At 34.8% G+C, this 13,828-nt stretch overlaps 2 protein-coding genes across 4 annotated transcripts in view; one reads left to right on the top strand and one right to left on the bottom strand.

The window, feature by feature from the left end:
• The window catches only part of SHOC1 (shortage in chiasmata 1), an 84,127-nt gene that overhangs the window by 52,488 nt on the left and 17,811 nt on the right, over positions 1-13,828 (top strand). For both annotated transcript variants that reach the window (XM_088019239.1, XM_028108702.2), the window contains exons 17-22: positions 2,705-2,883; positions 4,167-4,239; positions 8,543-8,612; positions 10,119-10,297; positions 11,945-12,062; positions 12,694-12,805. In XM_088019239.1, coding sequence (XP_087875365.1) covers positions 2,705-2,883; positions 4,167-4,239; positions 8,543-8,612; positions 10,119-10,297; positions 11,945-12,062; positions 12,694-12,805 — 731 coding nt within the window. The remainder of the gene's footprint in view (positions 1-2,704; positions 2,884-4,166; positions 4,240-8,542; positions 8,613-10,118; positions 10,298-11,944; positions 12,063-12,693; positions 12,806-13,828) is intronic.
• The window catches only part of GNG10 (G protein subunit gamma 10), a 35,259-nt gene continuing 30,778 nt past the window's right edge, over positions 9,348-13,828 (bottom strand). The window contains exon 4 of one of the 2 annotated variants that reach the window (XR_015766910.1): positions 9,348-10,358. The gene's annotated coding sequence lies outside the window, so the exon portion shown is untranslated. The remainder of the gene's footprint in view (positions 10,359-13,828) is intronic. The other variant, XM_028108706.2, reaches the window with a different exon arrangement.

Raw genomic sequence — 13,828 nt, 5'->3', positions numbered from 1 at the left:
TTTTTAATTTTTTATTGTTATGTTAATCACCATACATTACATCATTAGTTTTTGATATAGTGTTCCATGATTCATTGTTTTGTCATGCACTATTTTTTAATGTAAGGTGATATTTTGCCATGTACATTTTCGGTCTTCATTGAATGTTTGTGGCTTTGAATCTTTGCTAGATGAATATACTTAACTAATATAACCAAATTATTAGTAGTAAGATATTTTGCAATTTCTTTTTTAGTTTTATCTGTAAATTAGGATATGAATTACTGGAGGAATAAAAATCAAACTATTTTGAATACATTGGAAAATTTAAAGGTTATAGAAATTTTTTCTAAACTATGAAAATCATTTAAATATCTGTCTCAGTACATTACTGTTTGAGGCTCCTTATTGCAGGATTATTTAGACTTGTTTAGTAATGGTGTGCTTATAGAATTGTTTCATAATTTAGAATTTCTAGAACCTATTTAAAATATAAAGTGAAAATAATTTTACTCTGATCTGTGACCCAGAGGTTTTGTTTTATCTGTGACCCAGACAAGTATTTCTCTAATCCAAGGTTTTGATAAGTACTGAGCAGCAGTGAATTACAACTGTACTCCCTTTACGGCACTGGGAGTTATATTTGGCCAAGTATTATATTAGTATTATCTGGCCAACTATTATAACTAAATTACAACTACCTTTAGAAAGCCCAACATGGTGCTTTTCCTTTTCTCTCCAATTAAACCACTTGGGTGTTGATGCTGATTGGGTTGTTTTACCTCCATCCCCATCAAGTATGGATTGGGGGCTCTCGCCCTAGTTTACAGTACCTGAAATTGGTATAAGGGTGTAAAATTACATGCCCTTCTATTTAGTCACCTGTCTTTCAGCTTCCATAAAAAATCATCAGTTCTATCAAAAGCTAAGCTGATTGTTAAAGCATAGTGTAAGGCAGAATGTCAGAATATAGACTATCTGAGCTCCCAGTGCTGTAAAGAGAGTACATTGTGGGGGCTCCTGGGTGGCTCAGTCGTTAAGTGTCTGTCTTCTGCTCAGGTCATGATCCTGGAGTCCTGGGATCCAGCCCTGCATTGGGTTCCCTGCTCTGCGGGAAGCCTGCTTCTCCCTCTCCCACTCCCCCTCCTTGTGTTCCTGCCCTTGCTATCTCTCTCTGTCAGATAAATAAATAAAATCTTTAAAAAAAAAGAGAGAGAGTGCATCGTGACTCACTGCTGCTTAATACTTATTAGTACTAGGGAGCTAGAATTAGAGAAATAATATTTATGGAGGATTGCTTGAGATATATTCACCTTCAGGTACTGTTACAGTCTACCCTAGGATTAGGTGAGACCATTAAGAACCATCTACTTGGGCTGAATAACTTTCACTCCTCAAAGAAATACTTTCACCAAATCAAATTTGGGCATTGCTATTTGGTTACCTTGAGGAATACTATAAAAGTAAAATCCTTGTTGGAAAACGAACTTCTTAAGGCTTACGTACCAAGCCATAAGGAATAACCTAGCCACCTTGGACATTTTTAGTGGAGAGATTTCTCACTCCTCTAAACCTCTCAAAATCAAAGAGTAAGTTAGATTGTCCTCTTTTCTTTTTCTCTGCATAGTGTCAGAGAAAGAAAGGTCCATGGGGGTCTGGCTGTCTGCCCTGCTGCCTTCCAGAATTCTGTATTTTTCTCCCAGCTTCTAGTTTGCTACCTCTCTCAAGCTAGCAAGTTAATGAGTTTCAAGATTAAAGGTATAGAGTTTCACTTCTGAGCTTTAACCCAGAAATGAACTCAGTATTGTGTAATGGGTATTATAGCAGAAATATGTACTATGGCACAAAGGATGGAGACTGTTAACTTAAAAGCTGAATATTTGTTTAAAAACAAGTAGGAGTTTGCCAAATAAATAAAGTATAAAAGGGTATTATAGGCAGAATTGAGAGCCCAGAAGAATGACCCAGTGGGTGTGCTGCATGTAGCTAAATCGAAGAGTATAAGGTAGAAAGGAATAGGAACTAAGCCTGAAGACATAACAAAGAGACAAATCATGAATAGCCTTTTAAACTGCACAAAAGAGTTCAGACCTTATTCTGTAGATGATAAGGAGCCATTGAAACAGGGATGCTACTGGATTAGGCTTCTCTTTCAGAAGATAAAGTCTAGAGAATCAGGAAGAGCTTTTAGGCAGAAATCCCTGGGAAAGAGTCTAGATTTACTGAATATGAACTTTCAGGGATTGGTCTCAGGATTCTGTGTTTAGAAACTGCTTTAGTGAGTCTGAATTTAGGCTCTGCTATTTTAGCAGCTATATAAGTGAATTATGCATAAATATCATGGGTTATATCCCAAGAGTTTATAGACTAATGAGATTGTCATATACATAAATAAGAAATTAAGTACAAAAGCTCTATAGATAAAATACCAAGAAAATTCCAATGAAGTGGCATTTCCATACGACTTGCATGTAAGTGTAGACCAAGCCAGAAGGCAGGAAAAGATGGGATATATTCAGAGGATATATAGAGTATGTCATTATGTAGCTTAAAAGAAGCTTGGTACATACATTTGGTACATAATTTTCAGCTTCACTCAGTTTAAAGGTTTTCATTAGTCATTATCTTTGATCAAAATCGGAAAACGATTAACTCTGTTATGACTCATGGAGTTTCTCAAAGAACAAAAAGATATGCCTTTCCCCCCTGCTTTTGTTTTTAACAGGATATTTGTCAAATGCAAAAGATATCTACAAAAGCATTTTAGGCTCCTATTTGGATGACATTTGGAGACAGCTGGAGATTGTACAGTTTATTAGGGAAAAAAAGCCTGAAACCAACTACAAGATACAAGAACTGCAATGTCAGATACTAAGTTGGATGCAAAGTGAGCAACAGATTAAGGTAAGTGCTGGAATAAAGCAGATAATGGTAATCAGCTTAAACAAGAATTGTATGTAAGAAATTTTTGCATTTAACTCTGAAATTATGAAATAGTCTAGACTATTTGGTCCCTTGATGGGTTTCTCCTTAAGTAAGTTAACAAAACAGAATCAGACACAGAGAAAGGTTGATTTGCATCATTGTTCATGTATCTTGAATTTAAAAATACTTTAACTTTTATTATACGCAGTTTTCTGTGGATTAGCTCTCCAAATTTCAAAACTGTTGTCTGGTACATCTAAGTTCATGAACATATACCAAATAACAGAACTACAATAATTTATTTTTAATGTTAAGCCAGAATCTCATCTTATATGATTCTATTTTTTTAAAAAAAGCATTTAGCTCATGCTTTGAATTATATTGGAAATTTTTGTCCACCCTACCTCAAGCATCTGAAGGTTATATTGATAAAAACTTAAGAGGAAATACTTTCTTAAATGTTTTCAAACCAGAAAACTTTTCAAGTGCTTTACGCTAAATCTGGATACAAATTTGGCTTTTTTCTTTTTTTTTTCTTTGTCCCTCCTGTGTCTTTATCTCCAACTCTGTGGTTACTTAGATAACTTGCTTGTCATTAAAATAAAGTAAAATAATCAGTAAGAAATTTAAGAACTGGAATTTATTTGTTGTCCTCTCCCTCCCACCACCAGAAAAAAGCTATAATGATAACTAGGAAAGTATAGCAACAAATCATTGGTTCTTTTTCCAATCAACTCAAACTTGTCTGGTTTGAATTTACGCTAAGAATGCAGGTAGAGACAATTTATGTATACAGTCACCCCTATGGGAGTACACGGATGCTAAGAATGCCCCACTCCAGAATATTTTCTTCATTGATATTTGATCTTACCAGAATTTATTCCTTTGTGTTTAAGCACTGACATCTTTGTTTTTTTTAAAGATTTTATTTATTTATTTATTTGAGAGAGAGAATGAGAGAGAGAGAGAGCATGAGAGGGGGGAGGGTCAGAGGGAGAAGCAGACTCCCCGCCGAGCAGGGAGCCCGATGCGGGACTCGATCCCGGGACTCCCGGATCATGACCTGAGCCGAAGGCAGTCGCCCAACCGACTGAGCCACCCAGGCGCCCCGCACTGATGTCTTTTACAGCACAAATATTTACTTGGTAATCTTTTTGCCAATAGTTTCATGTAACCAATCAAGCTTGTTATTTTGTCACAGTAGCAAAACTATGAAAAAGAATAATTAATCAGAGATATATGAAATTCTTATTTTCGATCAGGTGCTGATTATAATAAGAATGGACTCAGATGGTGAAAAACATTTACTCATTAAAATCCTTAACAAAATGGAAGGTATGGAGTTTTAAATTATGCTTCATTTGATAACAAAGGTTTGGAACATATAAAAATGTAGTGATCTAAATTTTTAAATTAAGATATAATAACATAAAATTCATACTTTAAAAGTATATAACTCAGTGGAATCTAACCAGTTTTTAAATAAATCTGAACTTTAAGTGTGCAATATAAATATCCTATAATGTACTTATATGTACATTATATGTACTTTTGTGTATATTATTATTATCAGTTGACACCTTTTATTGATTGTCATTTACTAGTTGCTAAATGATTCTGTATACTTACAATAACTCTACAAATCAGTTTTACAAATAAAGAAACTAAAGTTCATAAAGGTGTTGTAACATGCCACACCTCACAGGTGGTAAGTGAGGGACTCAGGATTTGAACCAAGGTCTGTCTTGTTCTAGTGTCATTTTCAACTCTTCTACCAACTATTGCCCCCTCTGCCAACCCTTTTCACCTTGTGCCATGGAACCCATTGCTTATATGTAAACTCTTTAACTTTTTTTTAATCTCCTTGTCTTAAGTGAACCCAGCTTTTCACAGATGATACAGCTTCCCCTGTATCCCTTTCATAGACAAGCTGATAATTATCTCCCTCTTATATATGAAATATATATCATAGGATTGAAAGGGTCATTTCTTGCTTTCCATTATCCTTTCCAAAATATTATTTCTCTGTCCTCTGAGCCTATGCCATATTGCCACACCGTTCGCTACCACTCCATGTTGCCATCATCTAGTAACCACCCAAACACTCCCCATCACCCATGGACAGTTGTGCACCTGGTTCATGGTATTTTCACTCCTAGTGCTGCCATTATCCTAGGTGTCTTTAATGTGAATGGCTCATTCAATACACTGACCTTATAGTTTCACTGGCCTCCACAGGAGAAATGATATTCACTCTGTGGCTATGCCATTAACCTTGTAATAGTGCAGAACTGTGCTACCTCTGAACTTTAAACTCTGATACACAGCTATCTTACCTCTTCCATGATGTTCAGCAACTTAGAGATCTGTAATCAATCACCTCCTTTTTTGTTTCACATTTTTCTCTTTCCAGGCTTGGTGATGTGCCCATGACTTTAATCAGTCTTGTCCTTCTACTGTACCTTCCATTTAAATCTCAGCTCTGAATCCATCAAGACGTTTAACCTCTCTGTTCCTGTACCTGAGCTCCTGAGCATTATTAGAGAAAATCAGATAGTTTAGTACCACTACAAACTTAACTTCTCTGACCTTGTATGGGCTCTTAATACCTCTTAACAACCTTTCTTCTTACAACCTTACCATCTACAAACTTACCTTCATTTCTTCTATTCTTTTATCTTTTCCTCCTTTCTTTATAAAGGAGGTGAATCTCCTCCCTTTGAAAAACAATTTCTCATTTCTGCTTTGGATCCCATCTCTTTCCGCATCAGTGTGTTCTCATCAGTTATTTCCTTGCCCAACTTTCCTCTCCAATGACTCTCCCTTAATCTTTAAGCACTCCAGTATTAAAAATAAAATACCATCCTCAACCTATGTCACCCTTTGTTTACTATTTCTCTTCCCTCCATAAATTGCATCTTTGGCCATCTCCAAATATATCTTTGCTGTAACCCTACCAAACTGTTTATCAGGCTATTTCCTATCTCCATGCCTTTACACCTCCTGTTCCTGCTACATAGTGCTCTTCTCCCTTCTTTAGCAGCTAACTCCTACACGTCCTTTAAAAATTAGTTAAAACAGGACCGCTACGGACCTCTACCAGAGTTTCCTCTGGCTTCGCATTTGTTCAGGAAGCCTTGATTTAAATGCTTTCCCTAGGGCGCCTGGGTGGCTTAGTTGGTTAAGCGACTGCCTTTGGCTCAGGTCATGGTTCCGGAGTCCTGGGACTGAGTCCCACATTGGGCTCCTGGCTCAGCGGGGAGCCTGCTTCTCCCTCTGACCCTCTCCCCTCTCATGCTGTTTCTCTCTCTCTCTCTCTCAAATAAATAAATAAAATCTTTTAAAAAATGAATGAATGAATAAATAAATAAATGCTTTCCCTTGTGCTCTTAGTGTATTATGTGCATACTTCTAAGGCACTACTTACCATCCTAGGCTATAACAACTGAGATTCTATTGTCTCTTTTCCTCACTAGCATGTCACCTTCTAGAAGGTAAGGACCATGCCCTAATTTGTATTACTAGCATCCACAAAAATGCCTGGAATTAGAAGGAACTTAATGTAAATGAATTGAATAACTGAACTAATGAATGCCTCTCTATATACCTAGTAGACTGAGACTAGTGAAAAAGATTGAACTGAACTATATACAAATATTACAAATGTCTGCTTATCAGTGCACTTAGCAAAATTAACTATTAAATTATAGTAATGTGAGAATGGAAGACTTTTTGCAGTCGAACTTTATAAGGTGCTATTTCTAGACATTATCATGTGTCTACAGTCCAGATTTGCAAGCCTGGATCTTATTACTTCATCCAGTTTTCCGATCCTGGGAAGATGAGGTTTTATCCACCAAATTCACAAGATTTTACTAGTACCAAAATGTTAAAGTAGTAGTTAACAGTTGTGAGGCTGAACTTGCCACACCTGTCTGGAATCAGGGTAACTGAAAACATTTTTTTTTTTTTTAATTAGGAAGGTGCTGAGCAATGTAGCATTAAGAAACAAAGGGATTTGGGTAACTGAAGTAATACTTTTGTGAAGAGGCTGAAGAAATATGCCTGCCCCACAGAGAAGAATACTTAGACCTACTTAATGGGGCATCTTTTCCTTTGATGTGCTTAAGACACATGGACAAATTATTATTGTATATATTACTTCTTATATAGGCTTCATGCTGAACATTCTATTTCTTTTGGCTTTGGAGATTATTTTATCACTACTCTGCTATTTTATTTCAACAAGGTTGAAACTGACACAAAAATATTTGACTCTCTAAACTGAAAAAAAAATCTTTCTCCCATCTTTTAACAAGCAGCTATCCTCTGTGTCTAGGAGTGAGGCCTTTTTTCTCTGTCTAGTGTTAGAAAGTAGAACTGTGGTTTCATCTTCTCTGCTTGCAAGATCCTAGTAATGCATTTAGCAAGTAATCTGCTTTAAGATTACAGCTAAAACAAATCAGCTAAAGAGATTAGGTTTTAAATAGTATGAGCTTGGGGTGCCTGACTGGTTCAGTCGGTGGACCATGAGACTCTTGATCTCAGCATTGTGAGTTTGAGCCCCACGTTGGGTGTAGAGATTGCTTAAAAATAAAATCTTTTAAAATAATAATAATATGACTTTATAAATTTATATACAAAAGAGAAATACTACTCATCCTCTTCTTATTGCTACCAAAACTATTGTCATATCAAGCCAAGTAAACATTAAATTATTAAGCATTGGGCGCCTGGGTGGCTCAGTTGGTTAAGCGACTGCCTTCGGCTCAGGTCATGATCCTGGAGTCCCGGGATCGAGTCCCGCGTCGGGCTCCCTGCTCGGCGGGGAGTCTGCTTCTGCTTCTGACCCTCTTCCCTCTCGTGCTCTCTATCTCTCATTGTCTCTCTCTCAAATAAATAAATAAAATCTTTTAAAAAAATTATTAAGCATTACTCTCTCATTATCACATCATGCCTTTGTCAACTTTACAACTGACAAACATACACCAATCGAGAGTAAAATTTATTTTAACTAGAATCAACTATTCTTAAACCAATGATATGTACCAAAAATAAACTATATGTGTGGCTACAGAACTTTTTGAAATCTATTTTGTTAAAAAAATCAGTAACATAAGAAACTTAAATTACAATTAAGAAGCAGAAGTGACTCTAAGGAGCAGATGACACCCAGTAGGTCTTCTACTGCTTATACAGCCAGTAGAAGGGAAAAAACAACATCAAAATGTAGTCTCTTGCTATTTAGTTATGTACTTAAATTTTTGACTAGAGAAAAAAGGTGAAATCAACCATGATTTTTAGCAAAGTAAAATTAAATGCACAGAATTGATGACTGTTTAATTTGGCTACTTTAAAATTAAGATTTTGATACATTTTATTATTTTACATAATAAATTCAGAATTTCCATGCTTATACATACAAAACATATACACACAACAGAAATATTGCCCATGCTTCAAACTTTCAGATACCCACAGACAGAAAAATAATCCAGCAAATTGTATTTTAAGCAGTTTCCTTGTTCAAGGTCTTTAATTCATTTTTTATTATAGTGAAATATATGAACACCTAAAAATTATATATGAACAAAACACTAAAAAACACTTTTTTGTATTACTCTTTTTTTCCCAACAGGTTTAACATTGACTGTCTTACATTCAAACAAAAGGAAAGATTTTGTGGAATCTGAAGGTGTTTTAAATGGGTAAAAATGTATTTCTTCACCTACGGGGAATAAACATACCAGTTCCACAGGAAAAGCACAATTTCTCCTGGAATTTAACTTTTTAAAAGGTTTAATAAAACCTGAAATGAATCAATGTATCTCTCCTCTTCCTGAAAAGTGTTTTACATTAGAATACTTGAATTCAGGTCATTGCCTTGTGTATTATATATTATTGTTGTCCAGAATTTTATAGTTCAGTCTTGCTTTAATATCCCCAACTTAATCATTATCAGTGTTACTGTTAGTACAGGAAGTACCCATTTAGATTTACCCTTGTTTATACCAGTTTTGGGGGTTTTTTTGCTCAGCATTTTTTCTTATATCTTCTTTCTTTCCTTCTTCCTGAAGTACATTCTTTAGAAATTCTTTTGGTGAAAGCATGCTAATAATAAAATTTAGTGTTGATTTGTCTAAAAATGTTTTTATTTTGCCTTATTTTATGTAGAAATTTTTATTTCTAATATTGGGATCCAGATAATAAAAAGAAGTTGTAAATCAAATAGAAGCCCATAAAAGCATTTAACTTCTGTCTATTATCTATCTAGATTGCTCTAGATAGAAAGCAGCAGTAGAGAATTTTCATTACAGTAAGTGCTATTATATGGAATTTGAAGATAGGAAAGATAAACTTATGATATTTAAGTATCCGTTTTTTGTTGTTGCTAAATCACCTATGAAGCTCATTGAGAAAAAGAAAAATCATTTCAAAGTTGTCAGATAATATTCTCTTATGTAGATCCTCAAAGATGAAACCTCACATGTGTAAGAAAATGAATTCTCACAGTGACTTGTCTGTTATTGATAGGACTCAGTTAATAAAATTAGGGTCCCTTGCATTTGAGAATGTGAAGTAGTCCACAGTTTTTTAGATCCTGTTTTTTTTAAAAATATATGACCCATAGGGGTACCTGGCTGGCTCAGTTGGAAGAGCACACAACTCTTGATCTCGGAGTTGTGAGTTTGAGCCCCACATTGGATGTAGAGATTACTTAAAAATAAAATCTTAAAAGGGGCACCTGGATGGCTCAATCGGTTAAACATCTGCCTTTGGCTCAGGTCATGATCCCAGGGTCCTGGGATCAAGCCCCACATCATTATCGTCATCATTGTCATCATCGACATCGTCATCGTCATCGTCATCATCGTCCTCATCCCTCATCATAGGGCTCCCTGCTCAGTGGGGAGCCTGCTTCTCCCTCTGCCCCTCCCCCACTTGGGCTGGCTCTCTCTCTAGAATAAATAAATAAAATCTTTTTAAAAAATCTTTAAAAATTTTTTAAAAGATGTATGACCATCAAAAAGAAAGATAAAAAGGAATTAGCACAATTGGAGAACAAATCAACAGAAAATACACCAGTGCCTTTCCAAGATAAGTCAGCACAGACTAGAGAAGAATAAAATAGCCAAAGACAGTCATCTTTTGGCCTTCCAAGTAAATAATGACACAAATATAATTCTATTTTCTTGGCTTTATTTTGTCTTCAGTACAAGTTCCTGTGTAGTTGTACATAATCAATATATTGGAGCAGATTTCCCCTGGAGTAACTTCTCATTTGTGGTGGAATACAATTTTGTAGAAAACTCTTGTTGGACTAAACACTGCAAGAAATTGAATATTCCTCACAAGGTCTTCAAAGTGATTCTTCCAGATACAGTTTTAAAGAGTAAGGATATAAACTAAATCCTTTTGTTGTAGTAGAATGGAAATTGTTTTCTGCTTCTGATCTGTGGAAAGAGAACGAGCAATGGCGTTAGAGGACTTGAGTTCAAACTCTAACCTCAGCACTCCATATGACCTTGGGCCAGTTCTTTACCCCTTACCTCTTATTCCTCATTTGTAAAGTAAGGTTTACTGGTTATATTCATCTTCATCCCCTTACCTTCTAAATTTTACTTATAATAGCACAATTTATTACAATTATATCTAATCTTCACCTGATACTTCTATGCAGTAGTATTTTTTATTGAATTTTAGGGGAAAATTCTTTCGTAGTATGTTGACTGATTCAGAAAACTTAATGTGCCAAAAAAAATTATACAGAAACACTTCGAAAAGAATTTAAAACCACTTTGTATATCATTTGGTTTCTCTGTATAGCTCAGCAACACTTCACATGACTCAGGTTGTGAATTCTCACATCCATTAAATTAAAAAGCCTGTACACTTTTAGTCCCAGTGCATCCCTTTCAATACTTGCCTTAAGTTATTTTCTGTCCATCTCAAGTCTGAGTGGGAAGTTTTGAATTCTGAGATATTCCAATTCAATTCTAAAAATATAGTCATCATAATGATTACCTTGGAATCTTTGATATATGAAATTAAATGTTAAATTGATTAAATAAGGGCCCCCCAAAAGATAAAAGATAAATATCTCAGTTTATATGTAGAGGCTTCTTCCATTCTGTCAAAGATGAACTTAACTGGGGATGCCTGGGTGGCTCAGTTGGTTAAGCAGCTGCCTTCTGCTCAGGTCATGATCCCAGAGTCCTGGGATCAAGTCCTGCAATTGGCTCCCTGCTTCTCCCTCTGCCTACCACTCTTCCTGCTTGTGCTCTCTCTCTCTGTCTCTGACAAGTAAATAAAATCTTTAAAAAAAAAAAAAAGATGAACTTAATTGATTCAACCAATTCCTTATTCGGAGCATTTACAATGCTTCAATTTTCTACTATTTACTATAAGATTTTTAGTAGCTTATATGTCTTATTTATTTTTATATACTTGTTCTTAGAAGAAGTAAAATGAGTTGCTGGGTCAAAGGTATACACACATTTATATATTGCCAAATATCCTTCCAGAAATGCTATCTCAATTCGTATTTGTGCAGAAAGTAAAGAGAATCCTTTCCCCAATATCTTTACTGTAAGTAGGTATTATTATTCTTTTAAATCTTTGACAGAATTATAGGCATAAAATATTTTATAGTTATATTATAGTTAATTAATTACAGATAATGTCTTAGATTATCCATATATTTTCAGATGTGATCTTGTATAGCCATTCTTTTGTAAATTGCCTATTAATGTTCTTTGTCCATTTATCCATTGATGTATTTATTATTTTCCTATTAACGTATCATAGTAGTTTTAGTAAACTCCGTTAATGCTGTTTTATTTTTAGGTAGTAGGAGAACATATGGTTTTTATTTTATTCTTCAGAACTTTATTCTGATTTCTGATTTTTTACAATGACTATGTTTTATTTTTGTACTACTCCTTGAACATACACTTGCTTTTCTCATGTTTAGTAAAAAAAGAGAAAGAGCTGAAGGATAAGAAAAAAGAGAAATATTTATAAACTTTCTCTTCTTTAGGAAGCACATTGCTGGATAGTTTTGGTGGATTTCTTTTGGAAATTCAGGTTCCATATGTGTTTTTTGCATCTGAAGGACTTCTTAATACTCCAGAAATACTTCAGTTGCTAGAATCCAAGTAAGTTATTGATTTCATAACTTTAGCAAAGGTATATATATCCTAAATGGCTAAACATTGTGCTGTATATGTGGCATATTTCTCTCTGATTGAAGCGTGCAATTACATCACATAGAAAGTTTTCCAGAGAGTTTATGTCAAGTTACACTTCTCTCCCTATAGTACACTATCATAATTACTGAATATTATCTTTTTTGGCAATATATATCAATCATGAGAAGAAAAAATATTTCATTAGTGTCTAAATTTATATCTTAATTTCATTTCTCTTGTTACCAGCAAATATGAACACTATCTTTTTTTTCCTGCGAATTTTATAGTCATATCTTTGGGTCATTGATAATATTGAGAATGAGTATTCTTAATTAGAGGGCTTTAAATATTGCATGGGAAATAGGACTATGAAGTTCTAAGTGAAATGCCTAAGGCAATGCACATCTCAACTAATTTGTCATATATACTGAATAAATCATAATTTCATTCCTCAAATTTATAAAGTAGAATAAATTGATGTATGAAACAAAAAGTACAGTCATTCAAATAATTTAATATGCAGGAGGACAATACAGCTTTTCTTAAGGAATTTTTCTTAGCATTTCATTATCTCACCCCAAAATATGGTATTTTACAGATACAATATCACACTAGTGGAGAGATGCTGCAGTGAGTCATTGAAACTCTTTGGACGTACAGAGTGTTATGTGGTGGTGACAGTTGATGAACAAACTGCCATAATTTTGCAGGTAAAATTATATAGTAAAGAATATAGAGCGCCTGGGTGGCTCAGTTGGTTAAGCGACTGCCTTTGGCTCAGGTCATGATCCTGGAGTCCCGGGATCGAGTCCCGCATCGGGCTACCTGCTCGGCGGGGAGTCTGCTTCTCCCTCTGACCCTCCCCCCTCTCATGTTCTCTCTCTCTCTCATTCTCTCTCTCAGATAAATAAATAAAATTTTTAAAAATATATATAAATTAAATATAGTACAATATATATAACCATGTAATTTATTATTAGCTTTACTATAGAGAGCTTAACTATAACCCATTAGGGTTTTCTTCCAAAACTTTGCAAATAGATAACAAGTATTAAAATCATCACTGTGGAAAATGACTTTTACCAAGCTTCTTTAATGCCTTTAATTTTTAACATACTTTAAGAAGACAAAGTATGGAATCTTTAATGTATATATTGACCTATTAAAATATATTTATAGAATAATCACAGTGTTGAAAACCTTAAAAATCAAATCTTAGTCACTATGTTTCTTAAAAGGTGGTAGTATTTTGGGGCGCCTGGGTGGCTCAGTTGGTTAAGCGACTGCCTTTGGGTCAGGTCATGATCCTGGGGTTCCAGGATGGAGTCCCACATCGGGCTCCCTGCTCAGCAGGGAGTCTGCTTCTCCCTCTGACCCTCTTCCCTCTTGTGCTCTCTATCTCTCATTCTCTCTCTCTCAAATAAATAAATAAAATCTTTAAAAAAAAAGGTGGTAGTATTTTAATCCATGATTAGTAATATGGGATTTCCTCTGAGGTAAGTGGGGATTGCCTGTAAGTAAGCCAGTTAAAAAAACAAGAAAAAAGAAAAATTCTCTCAAAAAAAAAATCCCTATAGTTGAAATTTAAATGTACAAATTCTTGACTGAATCTCCCTGATAAGTTTGCTTGATTGGAGTACAAATTACAGTGCTTGCTTCGGCAGCACATATACTAAAATTGGAGTACAAATTACAAAGAAATTAATTCACTAGGGTGGAAGTGGGGAGCAGAA

Source organism: Eumetopias jubatus, unplaced genomic scaffold (genome assembly GCF_037043125.1).
Source record: "Eumetopias jubatus isolate StellerSeaLion01/CBP00866 unplaced genomic scaffold, mEumJub1_p1.0 scaffold_15, whole genome shotgun sequence".
NCBI lineage: Eukaryota > Metazoa > Chordata > Mammalia > Carnivora > Otariidae > Eumetopias > Eumetopias jubatus.
This window is presented reverse-complemented; position numbering and strand designations above follow the sequence as displayed.